Source organism: Euleptes europaea, chromosome 3 (genome assembly GCF_029931775.1).
Source record: "Euleptes europaea isolate rEulEur1 chromosome 3, rEulEur1.hap1, whole genome shotgun sequence".
Lineage (NCBI taxonomy): Eukaryota > Metazoa > Chordata > Lepidosauria > Squamata > Sphaerodactylidae > Euleptes > Euleptes europaea.
Window position 1 is genome coordinate 17205932 of NC_079314.1, and position 23415 is coordinate 17229346.

At 48.7% G+C, this 23415-nt stretch overlaps 1 protein-coding gene across 1 annotated transcript in view; it reads right to left on the bottom strand.

Moving 5' to 3' along the window:
* Window positions 1–16627, bottom strand: part of LOC130474706 (IgGFc-binding protein-like) — a 40868-nt gene extending 24241 nt beyond the window's left edge. Inside the window, exons 1-10 of the mRNA XM_056846403.1 lie at window positions 16507–16627; window positions 15114–15463; window positions 11832–12405; window positions 10423–11024; window positions 9530–10097; window positions 7565–8163; window positions 6704–7268; window positions 5348–5547; window positions 4752–4893; window positions 2101–2429 (exon numbers count right to left, since the gene is read on the bottom strand). Coding sequence (XP_056702381.1) covers window positions 2101–2429; window positions 4752–4893; window positions 5348–5547; window positions 6704–7268; window positions 7565–8163; window positions 9530–10097; window positions 10423–11024; window positions 11832–12405; window positions 15114–15463; window positions 16507–16594 — 4017 coding nt within the window. The 5' untranslated portion in view covers window positions 16595–16627. The remainder of the gene's footprint in view (window positions 1–2100; window positions 2430–4751; window positions 4894–5347; window positions 5548–6703; window positions 7269–7564; window positions 8164–9529; window positions 10098–10422; window positions 11025–11831; window positions 12406–15113; window positions 15464–16506) is intronic.
* Between the last annotated feature and the right edge of the window lie 6788 nt (window positions 16628–23415).

Genomic DNA, 23415 nt, shown 5'->3' on the forward strand with positions numbered 1-23415 from the left:
ACAGAACATTATAGCGAGAGAGGAGGAGGAGGAGGAAGAGGAGGAGGAGGAGGAGGAGGAGAAGAAGGAGAAGGAGAAGGAGAAGGAGGAGGAGGAGGAGGAGGAGGAGAAGGAGGAGGAGGAGGAAGAGGAGAAGGAGGAGGAGGAAGAGAAGGAGGAGGAGAAGGAGAAGGAGGAAGAGGAAGAGGAAGAGGAAGAGGAAGAGGAAGAGGAAGAGGAAGAGGAAGAGGAGGAGGAGGAGGAGGAGGAGGAGGAGGAGGAGAAGAAGGAGAAGGGGAAGGGGAAGGGGAAGGGGAAGGAGAAGATTTGGTTTTTATACCCCGGTTTTCTCTACTGAAAGGAGTCTCAAACCAGTTTTACAGTCCCCTTCCCTTCCTCTCCCCAAGACAGACATCTTGTGAGGTAGATGGGGCCGAGAGAGTTCAGAGAGAACTGTGACTAGCCCAAGGTCACACAGCAGGCTTCTTGTGTAGGAGTGGGGAAACCAACACAGTTCACCAGATTAGAGTCCTCCGCTCATGTGGAGGAGTGGGGAATCAAATCCAGTCCACCAGATTAGAGTCTGCCACTCATGTGAAGGAGTGGGGAATCAAACCTGGTTCTCCAAATTAGAGTCCACCACTCTTAACCACTACACCACACTGGCTCTCAAGGCTATTAGATTTCTAATCTCCTGAATAATCTATGTCACCTTCTTGCATTTGCTAGCTGATTATTTCAGACTCATAACAGTCTACAGATTCTATGATATGACGGTAATCCCAAAAGGGTAGCTATAACTATATGTCAACTACCGCCTGTAAACTATAGCCATATGTCAGTTACCAATTGCCAAATGTAACTGACATATTGTTATAGCTTGAGATCAGTACTTGACATATCTCGGTGCTATGGTGATATGTCAATTACCTTTTTTTCCCTCAATTACCTGGCATCAAGAAGGAGAATGGCAGTCGCAGGGATTGAGCATCAAAAGTGTAGTGAAAAGGACTATGTGGATGACCCATTGCCAGGGCAAAAGTGTCATGGCGGCCGGGAAAAGAACACAGAAAAGCCCTGCCATATAGATCTACCCATAAGCTTTTGTGGACTTGACCCCTGCTGGTAGACATATGACCAAGTGGGCTAGAGCCCATGAAATCTTATGCTGGAATTAAATCTTGTTTGTCTTTAAGGGGCCATAAGACTCCTGTTTATAGTATCTGATGGGAAATCTGAATTATGAAGAAAATCTGCTTTCTTAAAGCAACTGAGAACAGTGGATGTATCACACTTTCCCTGAATCCCATCCCCTTATCATTTCCACAACTAAGGTCTATTTTACAATATATCCTATGTGTGTGTGTGTGTGTGTGTTGTTAATTTCTCATGCCTGTGTGATTCTTAGGTGGCCTCTATTTATTAAAATTAGTTATACGCCTGCCTTTCTCCTACATGCACACAATTTTATTACGGTCATTAGACCAAAAATACAATTTGAGAAAATTATGCCATTTCAACAGTATAAAACCAATACATTTTGGTTAAAACGCTATACAAAATGTTAATATCTTTAAAATGATTAAAAACTAATAAGGAGTGTCAATTTAAACAACCAACAACGGCAAACAACTTTTCGTTTCTGGTTAAATTTCCGGAAATTATATACTATTTTACAGAACTTGGCCACCAGCTTTGTTACCTGTGGAAATGCATCCTTAAAGAGGATATTGACTCTACTGGATTAGGGATAGCCAGCACTCTTTCTCAAAAGGGGGGCTAGAATCTTCATCTGGTCCTCATTATAATAACTACACCCAAGAAAGACATGTCCCAGTGTGTCCGGTTCTCCACTACTACAGGAGTCTTTTTAAAAATTTCCCTTCCAGTACTGCAGAGGGCAGAGCCGAGCAGCGATTTTTAGGTGGAACACATTAGGGTCAGAGACCGCATGCATTCCTGAAACCTGTCCAGGATGTGCCGACCAACGATGATGGCCCAAAGCCTGTGGCAAGTGGCCCTACCAACCTCTACTACCAGCCGTGTTCCCGAGGGACCTTCTCTGTTACGTCATGTTCTGACTTGATGCTAAGTTGTATAGGCAACATGATATAGACTCACCCGGATTTTGCCAACTTCCTTCCTGTGGATGGAGATGTTGTGTCCGCGCACATAGATGTTGACTATTTTCACAAAGGAAATGGCCTGGCTGCCTCGGTTATCATTTTTCTCATCCACTCTGAATGGTTCCAGCATGGAGTCATTGCCACTGTACTTGGCAAGGGTGTAGGTGCAGGTGCCCTGGAAATCGATCTCCCGCCCGTCGAAGGTATGGTAGTGCGGGTCCCCCCAACTCCAGCAGCTCCCGTTGTAGAGCGGGACACACATCGCCCGGCCGTTCTCTAGCTTGCAGGTCTCCTTGATCCGACACTTTAATGATTTGCAAGGATCTGAAAGAAGACATTGCAGAGGTTATGGCACAGCAGAGATCCCGCGCAAGAACCTTCTGGCAAAGAACCCAAGATTTCGGTGTTGATTGCAAATCTTTCCATTGTCTCCTATTCATTGGACGTGTTGGGTGATCTATTGATTTGCGAATATTTTCTCACAGATGTGTTTGGGGGCCTATTTCCAAAGGTTAACCATATCAGAGGCACTATGGTCATTTATGCATGGGAACTTGAACTCACATTCGCCCCCTGTCTGACTCGGTTGTTCCTTGAAGTTGTGCATGAGTTTTCCATCCATTAGAGATGACCTCATGCCCAGCCCTCACAAAGTCCATGTCTTCCCATTCCTCTGTTAACCCGACTCTTCCTTCTCCCCTGAGCTCAGCTTGGCTGAAATCTCAGTGCAGAAGGCAAAGCAGGGGAAACCAAAGCTGGTTTTCTCTCACAGCCAATCACAAAGCAGCATGCAAAGAGGTGGGGATTCAAAAAACTTCCTGCTTCCTGCTTCCTCAGAGCTCTTTCTCAGTAAAAGAAAGCCTTTTTAAAACCGAGGCATGGATTTCTCTTCCCCCCACCCCTTTCTTTCAGATTGCTCAGGGGTTTTTTTGCTCTTAAAATGCTTTTTTATGCAGCAATTGGGTTTTTTAGGGGGGAATCTTCTCTCACAGTGAGAACTGCAAAGTAAGCCAATTACAAAGCAGCATTTAAAGGGGCGGGGCTTGATTTGAGTTTGGAGACTGCTGGTGCAGAGATTCCAAACAGGAAAGTGTGGGTCCAGTTAACAACAAACCTCCGGCAAAACTCCCATGCATAAATGACCTTTTGTACTCTTGTGCAATAGTTTGGGAGTACTGTGATGAGTTCATTGGCATATACATGAAAAGCATGAAATGAAGAGACTGATCTTCAAAGGCCAAGGACGCATACAGCTCCCTAGAGGCAACCCGTAGTATATCTCACCACATTTCCTTCTAAAGTGTGCATCAGCTCTAGCTCTGGTTTTCACATAGCAAACTAAGGTCTTTTTTTAAAAAAAAAAATCTTTTATGATCTGCTTCTAGCTTGGGAACTGCTTACGGATGGCAGAAGGTTGTTCCTTGGTTCTTTTATGCTGTTTTATTAAAAGTTCCTCTTTTGTTTTTAACATGGATAAACGTATGGTGTTGATTTTAATGCTATTATAGTCCTGTTTTTACTTGTGAGCTGTTTCATGCAGTTCTCTAGAGAGGCAGCCTATGAATTCTCTAAACAAATCAATTGCTTTAAAGAGACCGCTCAAGCAAGGCTTCACGTCCCGAGGCATAATGAATATATTTGTTCTCCTCTGGCCAAACAGGTCTTGCCAGCTTGTGAAACAATACAGAAATCTGCAAAATCTGTGAACCAACAGTGGAAGTGGGAGAAGTGTATATATAGACCGCAAGCACCAATTCCTGAACTATTTTTAACTTTCAGCGGAGGGGAGGGGGGCTGCCTACTTTTATGTAGAAAAAAGTCCCCTGGCACTTTAAAGATTAAAAACATGTACTGTGGCCAAAGCATCTCTGGAGAAAAGGCACATGTGAAAGAGTTCACTCTAGCCCATCTAAGCCTGTGCCATAGTAAATGTGCTGGCCAAGAGACTCTTCATGGGATACCAAGAGACTCTTTATTGGGTGTCTCACCAAGTGGCCAAAAGTAGCCACGAATTTTGCCTGAGGGTGCCAACCGGATCCATCTGTTGCCCAGCCCCATTTCCCAACCCCCCCCCCATCTGTGCCCATTTCAGGCTCCCTTAATGCAGCCCTTTTTATTTAGTCATATATGCATTTAAAACCAAGAACAGTTAAAACCGATTAAACTCTATACAATAACAAATAATAATAAAAATGGTACCGTATGCTCCCAGCAGAGTTAACCCCTGAAACTAACAGATCATCTGCAAAGTAAGTGGAGAGGAGGACCAAGGGAGCATATAGATGGGGTGTCTCTGCCCGGTGACTGGTGGATGTAATAGAGCAGCTGGTCTCCCCAGACAGAGAATTCCACAGGCAGGAGCCACAGCCAAAAAGGCCATGGCCCTGGTCGAGGACAATCAGACTTCTCTTGGGCCAGGGACTTCCAGTAATTTTTTTGGCATCTCAAAAAAATTTAGGCTGATTGTGCTGAAGATACAAGAGGAGAGGGGAGGCATTTCACACAAGAACCTCCCCACTGGGGGTGACCCCTTCTCTTGAATGCCAAGGGGGTTTGTTATTCCCTATGCCTCCTGCCCAGGTGAGACCCAGGTCAGCCAGTTCCTCAAAATGCCTCTCCCAAAAGCTCCGTCGGTCTTTTCATCACCTCGATTGATGCAGGTCATGATCCCATCCTGGATTTCGCAGGTTTCATTATTGCCGCAGCTGTGGGAATTGCAGATGACCCCCTGGCCAGGGATGCAGCTGCACACTTGCTGGCATTCATTCAGCAGGACTGTCTCGTTGGGCTGTGTTAGCATTTGCCAAGGAAGAGCAAAACATTACTTGCAACTCTAGCATAATTTTAACTGGTAAATGTATCTTTTGGTGATGATGAAGAAGAAGAGTTGGTTTTTATATGCCAACTTTCTCTACCACTTAAGGAAGAATCAAACTGGTTTTCAATCACCTTCCCTTCCCCTCCCCACAACAGACACCCTGTGAGGTAGGTGGGGCTGAGAGAGTGTGACTAGCCCAAGGTCACCCAGCTGGCTTCATGTGGAGGAGTGGGGGAACAAATCCAGTTCACCAGATTAGCGTCCACCGCTAATGTGGAGAAGTGGGGAATCAAACCCAGTTCTCCAGATCAGGGTCCACCGCTCCAAACCACCTCTCTTAACCACTACACCATGCTGGTAGGTGGAACGATCCAATTCCATATACTCAAGACACTGCAAGGATCCCTCCTGTAGGGGGCAGCACCTTATAATAGCGTCCATTGGCGAAGCATCCGCAGCTCTCCACAGTGACGCAGCCAAGACCATCGAAGAAGAATCCATCATCGCACTGGCAGCCCTCCGAGCAAGTCTCGGGGCACGTTCGGGACTCCGTGATGCCAGCACAGTCAGTAGAACAGGTGTCGGCACAGAGCTCGTAGTGGCCATTGGGTGGGCAGCTCAGAGCTACAATGGAGAGAGATCACAATGTTGGGAAAGGTGTTCTTAATCTTTAAGATCTAGGAATGAAGGGAGCAAATAAATGTGCCTGGGGTCTCAAGAGGAAGATTAGACAGAGGAGGAAGAGAAAATAGGACGCCGGTGTCCCACCACCATCAAAGCCTGCACCGGCATCCCGGGAGGCGTTCCCGGGGCGTTCCGGGGGCCCGGGAGGCATTCCCAGGGCAAAGCAAAGGTATTTATTATGGTCCACAACCAACAAATACAGAGAAAATAGGACACAAGGGATCGAAGTCACAGGCTTCTTTCCTCACTTTGCACTGCTTGCAGAGTCCTAGAAAATGGTTGAAGGCATAGCTAAAAAGTCTTGAGTCATTCTGCCAACTGCAGTCAACTGCAGTTCAGTCAAGTCTGAATGAGACTGACTTGAATGGTCATGGAATTCAGCATGACAGTACTCATAGCAGGAGACAGTACTCATGGCATGGAATTCGGCAAGATTCAAAAGACAGAACTCCCAGCAGAATTCAATACTCACAGCAAGATATTACTCATAACACGGAATTCAGCAAGGCTATGCAACTTTTTTGTTATTTTTCAGGTTTGGGTTTAATAGACCCGGAAATTTTTGAAAAATACAACAAGCCGAATCTAATGGATTCGGCTTTCCAGACAATCGAAAATTTTGGGGTTTGTAAAACATGAACTCGAAAAATACATAGCATAGAGCTGAATGCTAGGCTCCCGCGTTGCTGGGGCTTTCAGATCCACACTGCAGGCTGACCCAACCTCTTCAAGGTCGGAGCCAGCAGGCAGCCAGGCTCCAGCCCAGCCCTCCATTTGCCCTCCCCTGCAGCCTCCGATCACAGAGACAGTGGGGGAGGGGGAGCCAAGTGCTGGGCTGCAGCAGGTAAGTAAGGGGGGAGGGAGGAGAAGAGGGAAAGAGGGAGGAAAATAGAGGCAGGGCATTCAGCATTGTCCAGGATCTGCTTCTTTCGGCTCCCTTTATCTGCCGCCAAAATACCAGAAAGGTATTTTGTGTGTATGTTTGTGTGTGTGTGGGGGTGTGTGTTCTGGTTCGACTTTAGCCAAATGCACACCTTTACAAGGCGGTATAATGGCAGAAGATAGTACTCATGTAATGGCATTCAACAGTACTCACGGCAGAAGGACTGATTCCTCCAAGGCTGGACAGAGACCCCACCCTCGAGACAAGCAGACACATAGCTCTCGATGCTCTGGCACAAGACCTGGCTGTCCCCATTGCCCAGGCACAGGTCATAGATGCAATCTTCGAGATACAAACTGGGGTCCACTTTGCTGTGGCAAGCACTGAAGAGCCCATCCGATGCAGTGAGCAGCCCGCAGTAATTGCGCAGCTTAAAGATGTCCTTCTTCCTGTCATCGCAGACTGGGCAGGTGTTTCCAGAGCATCCATCTGAGCAGGATCCAAGCGCCCCAGGGATGGACACTTTCCAGGCAGCTCCAAAGACTGTAGTGCTGTTAGGTAGTAGCAAGTCATCATCTTTCCGACCATTGTAGTTCCCGCACAGGCCGCACATCTGACCCTGGTAGCTGCTTGGGATGGAGACCATGGCACGGTAAACCAAGTTGTAGCGCACAACAAGGCCAAACTCAGTTTGTATTACAACACTGCCACCATGCTGGTAGACTCTGAGACGTCCGTGGGAAAGGGCTACGGGCAGCGGTTGGAGCACTCCATTGACCTAGAGGAAGAAGAGTATGTAGGATCCACATTCTGAGGGATCCTTGATAGCTTCCAATTGTTGCGTGAACAAAGTTGCCAACCTCCAGGTACTAGCTGGAGATCTCCTGCTATTACAACTGATCTCCAGCCGACAGAGAGCAGTTCATCTGAAGAAAATGGCCGTTTTGGCAATTAGTGGCATTAAAGCCCCTCCCCAAACCATGCCCTCCTCAGGCTTCGCCCCAAAATCTCCAGGTATTTCCCAACCCAGAGCTGGCAACCCTATGCGTGTACCAATGTTATTAAGAGACCTACCTTGACGAGACCCTTCGTATTCTGCAGAAGGGTAAGTGTATTGTTATAGACCTCCACAGAGATCATCTTGGTGACTGAGACTTTCCCACTCCCCCAGGCTTCATTCTCCTCTTTGACGGTGAAGGGCGTCAAGTGTGTCTTGTCTGTGATACAGGTCTTAGCGAGGATATAAGTGCAGTTGCCTTGGAAGTTGAAGTGCAATTTGTCGAAGGTGGTATAATGATGATCCCCAGTGGTCAAGCAAGATGCTGAACCGACCGAGTGACATTTCTGGATGCCATTGGCCTCCCTGCACTCTTCGTTGGCCCCACAGGAGAATTCCTTGCAGGTGACGGCGCCGCCAGCCTGGCACACGCATTGCAGGTCGCACTTCCGGGTCGGATGGAAGGTCTGCCCAGCCGAGTAGTACTGGTCCTGGTACACGCAGCCGCATTCAGACATGGGGACACAACGGTCGCCACTCAGCACAAAGCCCTGGTCGCAGACACAGCCTTCCGTGCAGTGTGCCGAGCAGGGGAGGGGCAAATAGAGGCTGCCGCAGGTCTGTTGACAGCTTCTGGCGCAGAGTTCATAGTGGCTGTTTTGGGGGCAGACGGGCTCTGGAACGAGAAGGGCAAGACATGCATTTTCGAACCTTTCCCATTTTGCTTAATAGAAATCATTGGGTTTGGATCACACCTGCTGGCAGGAGCGTTGTGGAGGCTGGACTGAGGGTGGAGATCTGAATGTGCAGCATGTTGACATCACTTCCGGGTTTACCCTGGAAGTGCTGGCATCACACAAGACACTCTAGCACTGCCCTCCAAAAACTCTATGGAAACTGTAAAGTTTTGTGGGGAGAATGCTACAGCATCCCCGTCATGATGCCGGTACTTCCATGGTAAACCCAGAAGTGACATCATCACACCACATGTGTGGATTTCTTCCCCCCTTCAGCTGGCCTGCTTCTGCCCACCAACCAGCTGAGGGTCAGCAGACAGCCCTGTTAATTGGCGGGCAACTGCCCGCTATAACTGGGCAAATGGGAACTAGCCATGGCTTAGTCGTAGAGTATCTGCTCAGCATGCAGAAGGTCCCCGGTTCTATCTCTGGCAACTCCAAGTTTAAGGATCTGGCAGTAGGTGATATAAAGAAATCTCTGCCTGAGACTCTGGGAAGTCGCTGCCAGTCTGAGTAGACAACACTGACTTCAATGGGCCAAGGGTCTGATTCCTTATAAGGCAGCTGTTTGTGTTCATGTGTCCTCTTTGGGGGCATGTACTCTGGAGCAGTAAACCATAAGTGTGGTAAGCACATGGAAAGACCCCCTTCAGCACACAAGGTTCCTCATCCTCTGTTTTCAAACTGGAAACCTGGCTTAAAGTCCCTGCTGATGCTCATGGGGTAGCTTGAGAAAACTCTCACTTGAGAACATGAGAAAACCCTCCATCTCTCAGCCTAACCTAATGCCTAGGGTTGGTGTAAGGAACACATAAAAATGAGACACACCCACATAAAACATCTTGAACTCTATGGAGCAAGTTCAGTATGCAAATGTGATTGTTTACATGATGCCATCTCTTGGCCTTCAGATTCCTCTCCAACCTCCTTTTCCATGCTGTGGAATTAACTGCCAGGAACAGAAGACAGGCTAATAAATTATCAGCAAGGAGGGCTCATGGCTTAGTAGTGGAGCACATGCTTGGCATGCAGAAGGTCCTAGATTCAGTGTCTGGCACCTCCACTTAAAAAGGTCTCAGGTCGTGAGGCAGACCTTCCATCTTTGAGACCAAGAGAACTGATTCCAGTCAGAGTAGCCAATAAGAGCACCTCTCGCACCAGAAACAATTGGAATCTACTTCCGAACCCCCTCAAAATCTCAATGTTGCTCTTTAACCAAGAGCAGAACATTCAATTCTTTATTATTACAGTTCATGACCAGTAGGTACATAATGGAAACCAAGAGCAGAATGGATGCATACTCACTCCAGAAGATGTTGATTCTCCAGATATAGATGGTGACCCGGATGGTTTGACAGGCCATGGCGTAGGCGGCAATGACATGGCCCAGCGCAGCCTGTTGACCTTTGAACATGCAGAAGTCATAGACACAATCAAGGAAAAACATCTCGGGGTCAATTTTGCCATGGCACTCCCTAAACGGGCCGCTCTTGTCCACGAGGAGCCCACATTGTGCGCTGATGCCTCTCTGGCGCTGGGCAACCGCTTCCAAATCTGGACACACCTTTAGGCTCACTCCTCCGCATCCCCGGGATTCTGCCCCCCTCCAGCGCTGACCCAAAGCTGTGGTAGTTGGAGCTTCCCCACCGTCCTTGGGGGTCAAGTCATCTTGTTTGTTGCCATTGAAGTTGCCACAGAGGCCACCGAGAGCCCCTGCATAGGTCCTGGGTACGGTGACTGTGAGATGGCTTTGCCAGTCAAAAGTGATTGTGAGACCAAAATCTGTTTCCATCACCATATTCCAGCCCTTTCTGTAGGCGAGTATCTGCTGCAAGCCCAGCCTATAGGGTAGATGGGTCAGCAAACCATTCACCTGGAAGCAGAGAAAGAAGGTAGAAGGAATGAATGAAGAAGTGAGGAACCTCCTGCCTGAAATCTGGGTATACTACCAGATGAAAATGGGGCTAAATTTCCACTTTCAAAGCACTTCAACAGCCATTTGAAAGTGGATTTCTCCATTTCACACAGTAAAATCCATCTGCAAAGTGCATTGAAAGTGGACTGAAAGTGCATTATTCAGGATGTGTGAAAGCATCCAATGACATTTTGCAGCCTGCGCAGATGCTACCATGTCCCAGCTTCACTTTACTGGACATTATTGAAGAAACAGACATACAGGTCGGCTGTCTGAAACTCACCATTATTCTTCCCCGATACGCCCAGCTGAGGATAATCTCCATCCCGTAGACTTGAACCTTGACCAGCTTGTTAAGGGACAGGGACCAGCTGCCTCGGTGAATGTTCTGCACCAGGACTTGGAAATCTACCAGCCCCTGGCTCTTCTCGCTCAGTCCAACAAACTGGTAGAGACAGGTGCCCTGGAAGTTCAAACTCTGGCCATCAAAGGTGTGATAGTGGGTGTAGCCAATGGCAGCACATGTGCCATAGCTAGTTGGGTAGCAGTTCTGGATACCGTTCTTGACCTTGCACTGTTCCCCGCTCTTGCAACTCACTGTCTGGCAGGTCACTCGCTTGGTTTGGGGATCACAGATGCAACGCTTTGTGCACGTGCCGTCTCCCCAGAACTCCTCCTTGGGGGAGAAGAGTTTCCCTTCAAAAACACACCCGCAGGCAGCCTGGGGGATGCATTTCCCGGCATCCAACACAAAGCCCTCGTCGCACTGGCAGGTCTCCACGCAAGGCAACGAGGAACAGATGGCGGGAGCAGCTTGGTCGTTGCAGGTGGCGGGACACGCAGAGCCGCAGAGCTTGTAGTGACTGTTCTCCGGACAGGACAGAGCTGTGAAAAGTTAAAAAAAGAAGAAGAGCATGGGGATGTTCTTGCTGCACCTCTTGGTCAGGATGTGTTCCATATGCTTCCACAAGTTGCTTCCAGTAGTGATAATTGGACACGAAGCACTAGAGGAAGCATATCGTAGAAGATGCCATTCCTATTGCCGAGATCAAGAGGTGATTGTAAGCTCAGTGATAGAAACCAGCCATCTGACATGGGAAAGACGCTGTGTTTTCAAGCTGCCTGCCTAAATTAAAAAGCCATTCATGTTGTTCAACTTCTTTGCTTTTTTAAACCCTACTCTACTGAAAAGTTTCACAACATGACAGTGTACAATACCCATTACACAGGTGTGTAAAGCATCGTTAAGTCGCAGCCAACTTATGGTGACCGTTTAGGATTTTCAAGGAATAGAGGTGGTTGGCCATTGCCTGCCTCTGCCTAGCAACCCTGGACTTCCTTGGTGGCTAGGGTTGCCAACCTCCAGGTGGTGGCTGGAGATCTCCCACTATTACAACTGATCGCCAGGCAACAGTGATCAGTTGCCCTGGAGAAAACGGCCACTTTGGCAGTTGTATTCTACAGCATGGAAGTCCCTCCCCTCTCCAAACCCCTCCCTTCTCAGGCTCCACCCCCAAAATCTCCAGGTGTTTCCCAGTCCGGAGCTGGCAACCCTATTGGTGGCCTCCCACCCAAGTACTAACCTGGGCCGACCCTGCTTAGCTTCTGAGGTCTGATGAGATCTGGCCAGCTTGGGCCATCTAGGTCAGGGCTCAATACCCATTATACCCCTGAGCAATTAATTCTACTCACGGCAGCCAGTGATTGTCCTCCAGTCAGATAAGCCAACACCTTCTCTCTGGCAGGCATCTGCGTAGGTCTCCAGTGCTTGGCACAATGCCTGTCTGTATCCCTTGTAGATATAAAGGTCATAGGCACAGTTGTCCACAAAGATCTCCGGATCGAGGACAGAGTGGCACTGGCTGAATGGGCCGCCCTCTTTTTTGCTGATCCAGCCACATAAAAGCTCAACTTTGTATCTGATGAGCAACTCCACGGTCACAGTCTGGCACTCTCCGTGGCAGTCATCCCAGCAGAGGCTATCACCATCTTCCACCCTCCAGCTGTGCCCAAACTCCACAGGGCTGAGGGCCAAGGACCCACTTATGGTTTTGAAGTCATCGGCGGGGTCCCCATTGTAGTTGCCACACAAGCCGTGGACGTTCTCAAAGAAGCTACTGGAGATCTTCACCACCAGGTAGCTGTTCCAGTCATAGAAGACCTTCAGTGAGAAGTCGGTCTCAATAACAACCAACCTCCCACTCTGGTAGAGACGCAGTTTCCCATCATGGAGGGAGATGGGCAGGCGGGAACGCTGGTTATTCACCTGACAACAGTAAAAGTGGTCATTAGAGGCACATTAAAAATGTTATGAAAGTTCATAAAATCATACAGTTGGTGTGACCCAAAAAAGGGTATAACCTAGGGATGTCAACCTCCAGGTGGTAGCTGGAGATCTCCGGCTACGACAGCTGACCTCCAGTCGACAGAGATCAGTTCAGCTGGAGCAAATGGCCAATTTGAAAGGTGGACTTCATGGCATTATGCCCCATTGAAGTTCCTCTCCTCCCCAAACCCCGTCCTCCTCAGGCTCCACCCCCAAAATCTCCAGGTATTTGCCAACCCAGAGCTGGCAACCTTAGTTCAACCCCCTGCAGTGGGACATAGCTATTAGGGATGCCAGCCTTCAAGTGGGGCCTGGAGAGATCTTGGAGGCTGGCAACCTTAGGACTGTCAATCAATCAATCAATCTTTATTTTACGGTCATTTGACCAAAAGTAGAACATCTAATCAACAGCAACATAAATTTGTAATAAAACAATACCAGACAATCGAAAAGTCCACAGAATAAAATATATCAATAAAATCCCATATCTAAAAAGGTAAGCAAACTAGCTTCTAAAATGTTTATCTATCAAATTGTACCTATTTGTACATTACATCCTTTCGGGCCTTATCAATAGCAGCACAGAATTCGGCCACACATCTCGAAGTTTGTGGGTTGCTATCTTCCAGTAGTCATTGGATACAGATTTTATCAGGTGGCCCTGTATTATTTCTTAGAGTTTCTTGAATAGTCTTAGATCTAAACTCATGATGGAGAGGGCAGTATAAGAAGATGTGTTCATGGGTCTCAATTTCTTCACCATTGCACGGGCAGAGTCTCTCGGAAAGAGGAATTTTTTTATATCTGCCTTCTAGGATGGCCGATGGCAAAGCTCCACATCTGGCTAATGTGAAAGCCCTTCTAAATTTGTTCACCTCCTGTGTCATCAGATATGGGGCTGCCGTGACCTTAGGACTGTACCACTTCAGAATGCAGAAACTTCAGACGGCCCAAACTTAATTTCTTCGGCCCTAGTATAAACTTGTAACACGGATCCTCTCCTATTCTTGCATATGGTGCCATCCCATAATAATTGTTCAAATGTGGCCATGTCAGTCATTAGAGAAAAAATATTAAGAAAATCTAGTGGCACCGTTAAATCCAAATAATTTCTCAAATTACAATGGATATTTATATATACTAGATATTTACAGAGCAGGAGATGTATTTTTTAAATCACATGACAGTAGGACTGCTAGCTACAAGCAGGGAAATCAGTTGGTGGAGTATTATGAAAGGTTTTGGAGGCAGAGCCTGAGGAGGGCGGGGTTTGGGGAGGGGAGGGATTTCAATGTCATAAAGTCCAATGGCCAAAGTGGAGTTGTAATCAGCTGGAGTTGAGTTGTAATAGCAGGAGATCTCCAGCTAGTACCTGTACGTACAAATAGGCTTCCCACTGAACAGCCCTGGGTAAGGAATTACCCATCCCGTCCCCCACTTCCTGCCCCAGTAAAAGAAAAGAAAAACGGCCTCAACATAGTGATGCCATAGGAATTTCCCCTAGTGTCTAGTTGAACCCATGGAGGTCGGCTTTTAGTATTTCTATTCATCCTGCTTTGGAGTATTGAACTATACCACATCTCATGGAGACTTCAAACTAAGAAAATTGTGGAAATAATCTGCAGTGGACAAGCTGATGAAGATATATGAAACGTGTTAATTATCCGGAATTCACATTCTTGTCTGGTCTTGTCTGGATCCCTGCCTTCTGGATCCTAGATGAATATCTTTCCACACAATTTTTGAAATGTCAGTCTGTTTGTTTCTTATATTGTATATGTTTGCACTATAGTGGTTTAGATTTATAGTAGATCAATAGAGAATAATTGTATATAGTTTGAGTCTCTGTGCTGCCTTCTTTTCTTCAGCATTGCTATTGCAGCATAGGCTTTTTGCTTTGTAATTTAGTTTCCAGGTGGTGGCTGCAGATCTCCCAGAATTATAACTCGTCTCTAGGTTATAGAGATCAGTTCCCCTGGACAAAAAGGGTGCCTTGGAAGGTGGTCTCATGGAATTATACCCCACTCCCTCCCCTCTCAAAACCCACCCTCCCCAGGCTCCACACCCAAAAATCTCCAGGGATTTCCCAACTAGAGTTGCCAGCTCCAGGTTGGGAAATACCTGGAGATTTTGGGGGTGGAGTCTGAGGAGGGTGAGGTTGGGAGAGGGGAGGGGCTCCAATGCCATAGAGACCAATCGCCAAAGTTGCCATTTTCTCTAGGGGAACTGATTTCTATCGCCTAGAGATCAGTTGTAATAGAGGGAGATCTGCAGCCACCACCTGGAGGTTGGCAACCCTACTCCCAGCCCAGATCTGGCGACCCAACTTGATTAGGCACTGGCTTATACAGTCACATGAACACATGAAGCTGCCTTATACCGAATCAGACCCTTGGTCCATCAAAGTCAGTATTGTCTACTCAGACCGGCAGCGGCTCTCCAGGGTCTCAGGCACAGCTGGTCTTTTACATCACCTACTTGCCTGGTTCCTTTAACTGGAGATGCCGGGGATTGAACCTGGGACCTTCTGCACGCCAAGCAGATGCTCTACCACTGAGTCGCAGCTCGTCCCCTCCAGGATCCCTGGCCAATCTGGTTCCCTGGCCAATATGTCTAAAAAAGTCATGACATTAGAATTTGATCCTTACCCTGACTAGGCCACGTTCATTCCTGGCCACACTTATATGATGCCCATAAACCTGGACTGTCACCGATCCAACATAGGATACTGTTTGCCTGCCCCGATTCTCGTTTTTAACCGTAATGTGAAAAGCTGGGAGGGTTGAATCGGATCCAGAGGTCTTGGCCAAGGTGTAGGTGCAGGTGCCCATGAAGTTGTACCTCCGCTTGTCAAAAGTCCGGTAATGAGGGTCACCCAGGGCCCAGCAGAAGACACTGGACTGGGCAACGCAAACTGGGTGGTCATTGATGATCTGGCAGGCTTCCTTCTTCCGGCATTGCATGGAACTGCAGGAAGGTTTGGGAGGGAGTTGAGAGGCTGGCAAGAAAAGGCAATGGAAAGGGTTATTGGCATAGGAAGGAACCCAGTGGAGCAGAAACTGACGTTGAAAATGTATAGAAAAGAGATGGGGCAGACAGCCATACAGGGGGTAAACATAACAAGTGGGACGGTGGGATGGAGAAAATTTCTTGGTTTTTTTTTTTAAAGAGCATAAGAAAAGCCCTGCTGGATCAGACCAAGGTCCATCAAGTCCAGCAGTCTGTTCACACAGTGGCCAACCAGGTGCCTCTAGGAAGCCCACAAATATGATGGCTGCAGCAGCACTGTCCTGCCTGTGTTCCACAGCACCTAATATAATGGGCATGCTCCTCTGATCCTGGAGAGAACAGGTATGCATCATGACTAGTACCCATTTTAACTAGTAGCCATGAATACCCCTTTCCTCCATGAACATGTCCACTCCCCTCTTAAAGCCCTCCAAGCTGGCAGCCACCACATTTTGGGGCAGGGAGTTGCACGATTCAACTATGCATTGAGTGAAAAAATACTTCCTTTTATCTGTTTTGAATCTCTCACCTTCCAGCTTCAGCAGATGACCCCGCGTTCTAGTATTATGGGAGAGGGAGAAAAACATCTCCCTGTCCACTCTCTCCAAACCATGCATAATTTTATAGACCTCTTAACATGTCTTTTCTGAGAGAAGGAATGATAATGGAAGGAAGGCCGAGTCAACTCTGAGCTGGCTACCTGAAACCGACTTCGGTCGGGATCGAACTCAGGTCGTGAGCAGAGCTTTGGACTGCAGTACCGCAGCTTACCACTCTGCGCCCTCTAACTGCTACACTATGGGCACTTTCACACAGCCCAAATAATGCACTTTCAATCCACTTTCACTGCATCTTATCAATGGTTTGCAAGTGGATTTTGCCAATTCACATAGTAAAATCTACCTTGAAAGTGTTGAAAGTGCATTATTTGGGCTGTGTGAAAGAATTCTATGTTTTAACCATTGTTATACCGATGGCGCTTTGCTCCCGATAAATTCAGCCCCGTGATCCTGGTCCCCAGTCATGACTCACCACTTTGGCAGAGGGCCATTGCCCCATAGCCATTCTGATTGGCAATGCCAAAACTCAGCAGGCCAAAGGGGGTGTCCAGATGGCCCATGATAAACTGGCTCGACCTTTCCCCCAGGCTGTACTCGCTCCACACATATTCAGATCCTGGAATTTGCTTCCAAGAGACACCAATCAACGGGCGTCCATCCATGGCGATCCCGGCAGCAGCCGTCTTCTCGGCGATGATGAGGACATAATTCTTGAAGCCCTTCTGGCTCCTGAGAGAGTAAGAGGTGCAATAACTGGATGTATCTGGGATACTGAGGAGGAAGGGGTCAAAAGCGATCCCGTTATAAGAACCACCGGTACAGAAGAAGAAGACTTGGATGCCAGCGCTGGCTGAGATGTAGAGGGGAGCAGACGATATGACTTGCAGCTGAAAAACCGCCCCAGCCACGAGGAGCTGGTTTTTATGGGCCCCACCAGAGAAGTAGGTGATAATGGTGGTCTGGGAGGCAACGATATATGCGATGTCATATTTCTTCTGGAAAGAGAGTGGGGGGACGAAGAAGGCCCGGCCCCAGCTAGTCACAGGCAGTAGTTGTTCCACTACATGGTTGCATTTGGTGTTCACACGAGCACAGCTGTGGCCGCTCAGCACCGCCACCGGTTGCAGTGACCTGATGCGAGTGCCAGAGAGATCTTGCCGGCTTTGGAACTGGACGGCTTCGTAGGGTGAAAGGGAGACTTCCAGCTTGGTTCCTGCTGGGAAGACGTGGTCCTGGAATCTCACACTTCCCGTGAGGTCAATCTTCACTTTGACTGGATCGCGACACGCAATGATGGAGAATTCCTTATATAACCCGGCTCCCTCTCCAGCAGGCGTGAGGACGTAGTAATCTGTGCCGAGGCTGTGTACGGGATAAACCACATTTGTGTCAGCAGTGTTCTGCTTGGAGTTGAGGGCCAATACCGAAACATCTTGATCGGCTTCCACCAGGACGGTGTTGCAGAATTTGGCAGTGCCAGACATCTCGGCGTAAACGGGGATGTTCACAACTTGTGTCTGACCCCGAGTGAGGATGAAGTTGTTCCGGAATCGGGATTTGTAGACTGAGACGGTGACTCCGGTGGAGGAGGCATAGCCAGAGATGAAGAGCTGGAACTGAGCCCCTGCGTAGTCCGACTTGTAGTTTTGCATGAAAGCTGTGATGAACTGCCGGCCAATGGGGGCTACAGCATGGAGGCCTAGAAAGAATGGAAGAAAGGAAAAAATTAATACCAGGGGAGAGGTGCCCTATTTTTATTTATTTATTTATTTTGCTGTCAAGTCACAGGTGACTTATGGCGACCCTGTAGGGGTTTCAAGGCAAAAGTCGTTCAGAAGTGGTTTGCCATTGCCGGCCTCTGCATAGTGACCCTGGACTTCCTTGTTGGTCTCCCATCCAAATACTAACCAAGGCCGACCCTGCTTAGTTTCCAACATCGGATGAGATCAGGCTATCCTGGGCTGCCTGGGAGGTGTCCCAGGGAGAGATGTAAATATCGTCTTTGTGAGGCTATTAATGAAGAAGGGTGCTACCTGGAAGAGCAACGAAATCTAACTCCCAATGCACACCCCCGTGGCATTGGAGATGTTCGGTGGCAGCACCACAGTCAGAGCCTTACCGTGGCAGCCCTGGCAGCCCCAAGAGCCCTGCCTGGAGGAAGACAGTGGCAGCCAAGTAAACACCAGCCATGGGCATGCCACAGCTCCTCTAGTGGTTCCAGGACTCCAGCCGGGAGAAGAAGGAAGTCGTGACAACGGCCTGGGGCACACTAACATCATCAGCCTAGGAATCCCCAGAGCCACCATCGGCAGCAACCTCCCTAGGGTTGCCATGTACCCCCTGGCGACTGGTGGGAGATGAAGAGGTAGGGTTGCCAGGGGGGTTGCCAGCTCTGGGTTGGGAAATACCTGGAGATTTTTGGGGGGTGCATCCTGGGGAGGGCAGGGTTAGGGGAGAGAAGGGACCTCAACAGGGTATATTGTCATGGGTCCACCCTCAAATGCAGCCATTTTTTCCTGGGGAACTGATCTTGGTCTTCTGGAGATCAACAGTAGTAGCGAGAGGTCTCAAAGTGCCACCTGGAAATTGGAAACCCTAGTTGACAGGTCCAGGTTGGGAATCTCTTGGAGATTTGGGGATGGAGCCTAGGGAGGTGGGGACCTCAGTGGGGTATGATGTCCTGGACTCTACCCTCCAACATTTCAATTTTCTCCAGAGGAACCCTAGAGAGGGCCAAAAAGCAGCCAGGACAGCAGGGTGATTGAGAAGTTTGCATGAGGGACAGGGTGTACTCTGTCCATTTAAGCCAACCTCCGCCATAGTCTGGGGAAGAAAGAGGTGGATCCTGCTTTCGAGGCTGGGAGAAAGAGCAACCAGGTAGCATAACCGTAGGGTTGCCAACCTCCAGGTAGTGGCTGCAGATCTCCTGCTATCACAATTGATCTCCAGCCTGGAGAAAATGGCCGCTTTGGCAATTGGACGCTATGGCACTGAAGTCCCTCCCCTCCCCAAACCCTGCCCTCCTCAGGCTCCGCCCCCAAAATCTCCAGGTATTTCCTAACCTGGAGCTAGCAACCCTACAAACCTCTTCCTCTTCCTAGTGTGAGGCCTGAAAAGCTGTCGAGGAGCCCAGCAAGATGACAGAGCGCCAGCTGGCTGGACTGCAAAGGGGCCGCGTCACAGCAGAAATATATGTACAATTTTTGTGCATACAATGTCCTACATGCCACATTGTGGTTGCTACATGTCTGTTGTTTAGAAGGTTTTTAAACTTTCTTTTATGGTTGTTGGTGATGATGGACTGGTTAAAATGGTCCTGTATTTAGGGCTACTAGAATGCTCAATGTGTTGGGCAATCTGACCCTGGCTCCTGGCCTAGGGCTGCCAACCTCCAGGTGGTGGCAGGAGCTCTCCCGCTATTACCACTGATCCCCAGGTGACAGAGATCCGTTCCCTTGGAGAAAATGGTCACTTTGGAAGGTGGATAGGGTTGCCAGGTGCCCGGTGGTGGCGGGCAAGCCCCCAGCCATTTACCCCTCTGCCCGCCGACCAGCTGAGGGTCAGCGGGCAAACGTGCGTGTACGTATGTGCGTGTGCGTGCACACTGCAGCATGGAACTTGGGCGGGGCAAGGAAGTGCAGGAGGACAGCGCAGGTGCGGCAGAGCCCTGCCCCAGCCCCCGCACATGTTGGGCGCCATTATGCGGCACCGCGGGGAAGGACAGGTTCCGCAGCGGCTTCCTTGCTGCCCACCGGCCCCAGGATGCTCTCGCCGCCGCGCCCAGCTACCCCGACGCTCAGCTGGCTGGCCCAGTCCCGCTCCTCACCCAGGCCACCAAATTGGCTCCCCAGGTGAGTGAAGAAGGTCTGCACTTCTGGTTGTAAACCGGAAGTGGCGCACACACGCACGGCGGCCTGTGCACACGTGTGCGATCCCTGAGCTCTGCCCCCAAAGCCTCCGCTGGAGGAGAGGGGGGACCTGGCAACCCTAAAGGTGGACTATCTAGGGTTGCCAGTTCCGGGTTGGGAAATATCTGGAGATTTTGGGGGTGGACCATGAGGAGGACGGGGTTTGGAGAGGGGAGGGACTTCAATGCCATAGAGTTAGGCTTGCCAGGCCCTGTAGCTACACCAGAGGGTGCTTTGCAAGACCGCAGCCGAGGTGCACGATGTGCGTGTGCGCCTGCCATAGCACGCACACATACCTTGCACAACGTGCTTACGTCACTTCCTGGTTTACTCGGAAGCAACGCAGACACTCTAGCGATTTCGGCCGAAACTCTGTGGTTTCCATAGAGTTTTAGCTGAGGTTGCCAGAGCATCTGCATCGCTTCCGGGTAAACCCAGTGTGTGCACTTGCATGCATGCAATGCCCGCCGGCCCTCCACTCGTCAGCGGGCAGCCCAGTGGATTGGTGGGATTTCACCCACCACCACAGGGCACTTGACAACCCTACATAGAGTCCAGTTGCAAAAGTGGCTATTTTCTCCAGGTTTGCAGACCGTAATCCTGGGTTTGCCAACCTCCAGGTGGTGGCTGGTGATCTTCCAGTATTACAACTGATCTCCAGGCAACAGAATTGAGTTCACCTGGGAAAAATGGCCGATTTGGGAGGCGGACTCTGTGGCATTTAAGTTCCCAAACCTCGCCCTCCTCAGGTTCCACCCCCGCCCCCCCCCCCAATATCCAGGTATTTCCTAACGCAGAGCTGGCAACCCTATGTAGACCACATCCAGTTTAAGAATGTAAGAACATAAGAAAAGCCCTGCTGGATCAGACCAAGGCCCATCAAGTCCAGCAGTCTGTTCACACAGGGGCCCAACCAATTTCTTACTCACCACCTAAGACGGCCATCCCAATGCTGATCAGCAGCAGCATCCTTGCTCCCATGGCTGCAAAAGAAGACAAGAACGCTGGTTAAGGTGGAGAACTGACTGACTTGTTACTGATTCTGTTTTGATGCTGACTTGTGCAAGGTTTGGGCAATTCCCTCTGGGCATGTACAAAGAGCCGCTGCCTGACTCAACTTTGCTGAGTGCTGCAGTTGGACCCTGCAAGGCACTCAGTTCCAAGTCAAGTTTAAACTTAGTGTTTGATCTTGTGTGTGTGTGTGTGTGTGTGTGTGTGTGTGCGTGTGTAAAGAGCCCTCAAGTCACAGCCAATCTTAGATGTACAAGTCAGAAATAGGGCATGCAAATCCAGATAAAACCCTGACCTGGATGGCCCAGGCTTGTCAGATCTTGGAAGCGAAGCAGGATTGGCCCTGATTAGTGCTTGGATGGGAATCCAGGGTTGCTACGCAGGGGATTCTTTTAGTCTCTTGCCTTCAAAACCCTATGGGGTAGCCATAGGCTGCAAATTGATGGCACTTTCCTCCACCACCCCCAAAAAGGAGACTCCCTTTTTGACACTGAGATAAAGCTCTGTATTACAAAAAGTATCATATAAAATGACCCTCGGGGACAGACTATAGCAGTTTAGCACCATTATCGTTAACGAATTACATCCCCAATTCCATATTCAAGCATGTTCTAAGCAAAAAATAATAATATGTTTGAAGTACCAAATATTCCAATTAACCTTTCAGCAAATAACCTACCTGAACTTGATGGGGAAATAATCTGATCAGCAAACACTCCCTTTCACAAAAGTGCACCGTTCAAATGGTCTGGGTCATAATTCCATATTTTGGAGGTCCCCCCCCCACAAAAAAAAAGAGCAATATCTAAACTTTGGTGAATTGGTAATTCTTCCAGACTGTTGATTCAATCATGTAATTTATTTCTAATGTTCTACTCCAGTTTCCCACTAATATACTCAAGACAGTTATCAGATTAAGGGATCCTAAATCCAGGCCATCATCTTAGTATGCAAATGATATGTAAAATGGGGGGGGGGAGAACAGTGGCATATGTATCTTTTAGTCTGAAATGCCTTTTCCAAGAGGGCACTTGCTGTAACGCATGCATCTTCAGAAAAAAATAATGTGATCTTTCTTCTTCTGAACAGTTGGGTTGGATCCAGACGAAATTTAAGACAGAAATGGATCTTCTGGCCTCAAGTGCTTTTGCCCAGTTTCAGCTGGTGCATCAGCTGCATCCATTCCTGATTTAGTCAGCTCTAGCCACTCCTTAGTTACACCTAGACTGGACTGCAATGCACTCTACTTGGGGCCACCCTTGAAGTGCATTCGGAAACTGAAGCTCGTGCAGAATGCTGCGTCTAGACTGCTGGTCAGAGCATGCGACCCTGAAACAACAACAATTACACTGGCTCCCAAGCCCCTCCCAAGCCCAATTCAAGGGGTTGGTTATAACTTTTAAAGCCCTACATGGCTTGGGCATGGGTATCTGAAGGACTGTCTCTTCCCATATTTCCCTGCCCTGGAGTTAAGATCTCAGGGAGGAGCTTTCCTGACTCATCAATAAGGATTGCCCCATCAATCAAAGAAGCTTGTTTGGTGGGTACACAAGAGAGGGCCTTTTCAGTGGCAGCCCCACTATTATGGAACAACCTCCCCAGGAAGGTGCACCTGGCCCCCTCACTTTCTGTCTTTAGGAGGCAGTTGAAGGCAGTTTCATTTAGGAACACATTTGATTAATTTACTAAAGGTAAAGGTCCCTTGTGCAAGCACTGGGTCATTTCTGACCCATGGGGTGACGTCACATCCCGACGTTTACTAGGCAGACTTGGTTTAGGGGTGCCTTCCCCAGTCATCTTCCCTTTACCCCCAGCAAGCTGGGTACTCATTTTACCGACCTCGGAAGGATGGAAGGCTGAGTCAACCTTGAGCCGGCAACCTGAAACCGACTTCCGTCGGGACCGAACTCAGGTCGTGAGCACAGCTTGGACTGCAGGACTGCAGCTTACCACTTAGCGCCACACATTTGATTAATTTACTAGCAGTCCTAAAATGTGATTTTAAATTTTGGGTGTTATGGATTTTATCTATATTGTAATCTGCCTTGAGCTCTGTATGGAAGAAAGGTGGCTAATAAAAGTTTTTAACAACCACAGCAACAATTCCTGCCTCCCCCTTCCCACTGCAGCCCACAAATTGCTGCTCCTGGGCAAAAGGGGGTCTACAGCAGGAAGGCGGAATTGTAGCCTGGATCCAACCCCCTGTTTTTACTCATCCTCAATACTGATGTAGATGTCATCGGTCAAAATTCATATGATTTGTCATTCTTTCATTGGGTGGCTCGATGATAAATCAAACACTTATCCGTTCCATCACACCTTAAGGACAGAGGCAGCAATCAAAAAGATCACACTTACCTGCCAGGAGCACCAGTCTATCTCAACACCCAGCCAGCAGAGTTTATATAGCTGGGAGTCCCCAACCTGTTAAGGTGGCACTTGCAGGTATATTGAAAGACTGA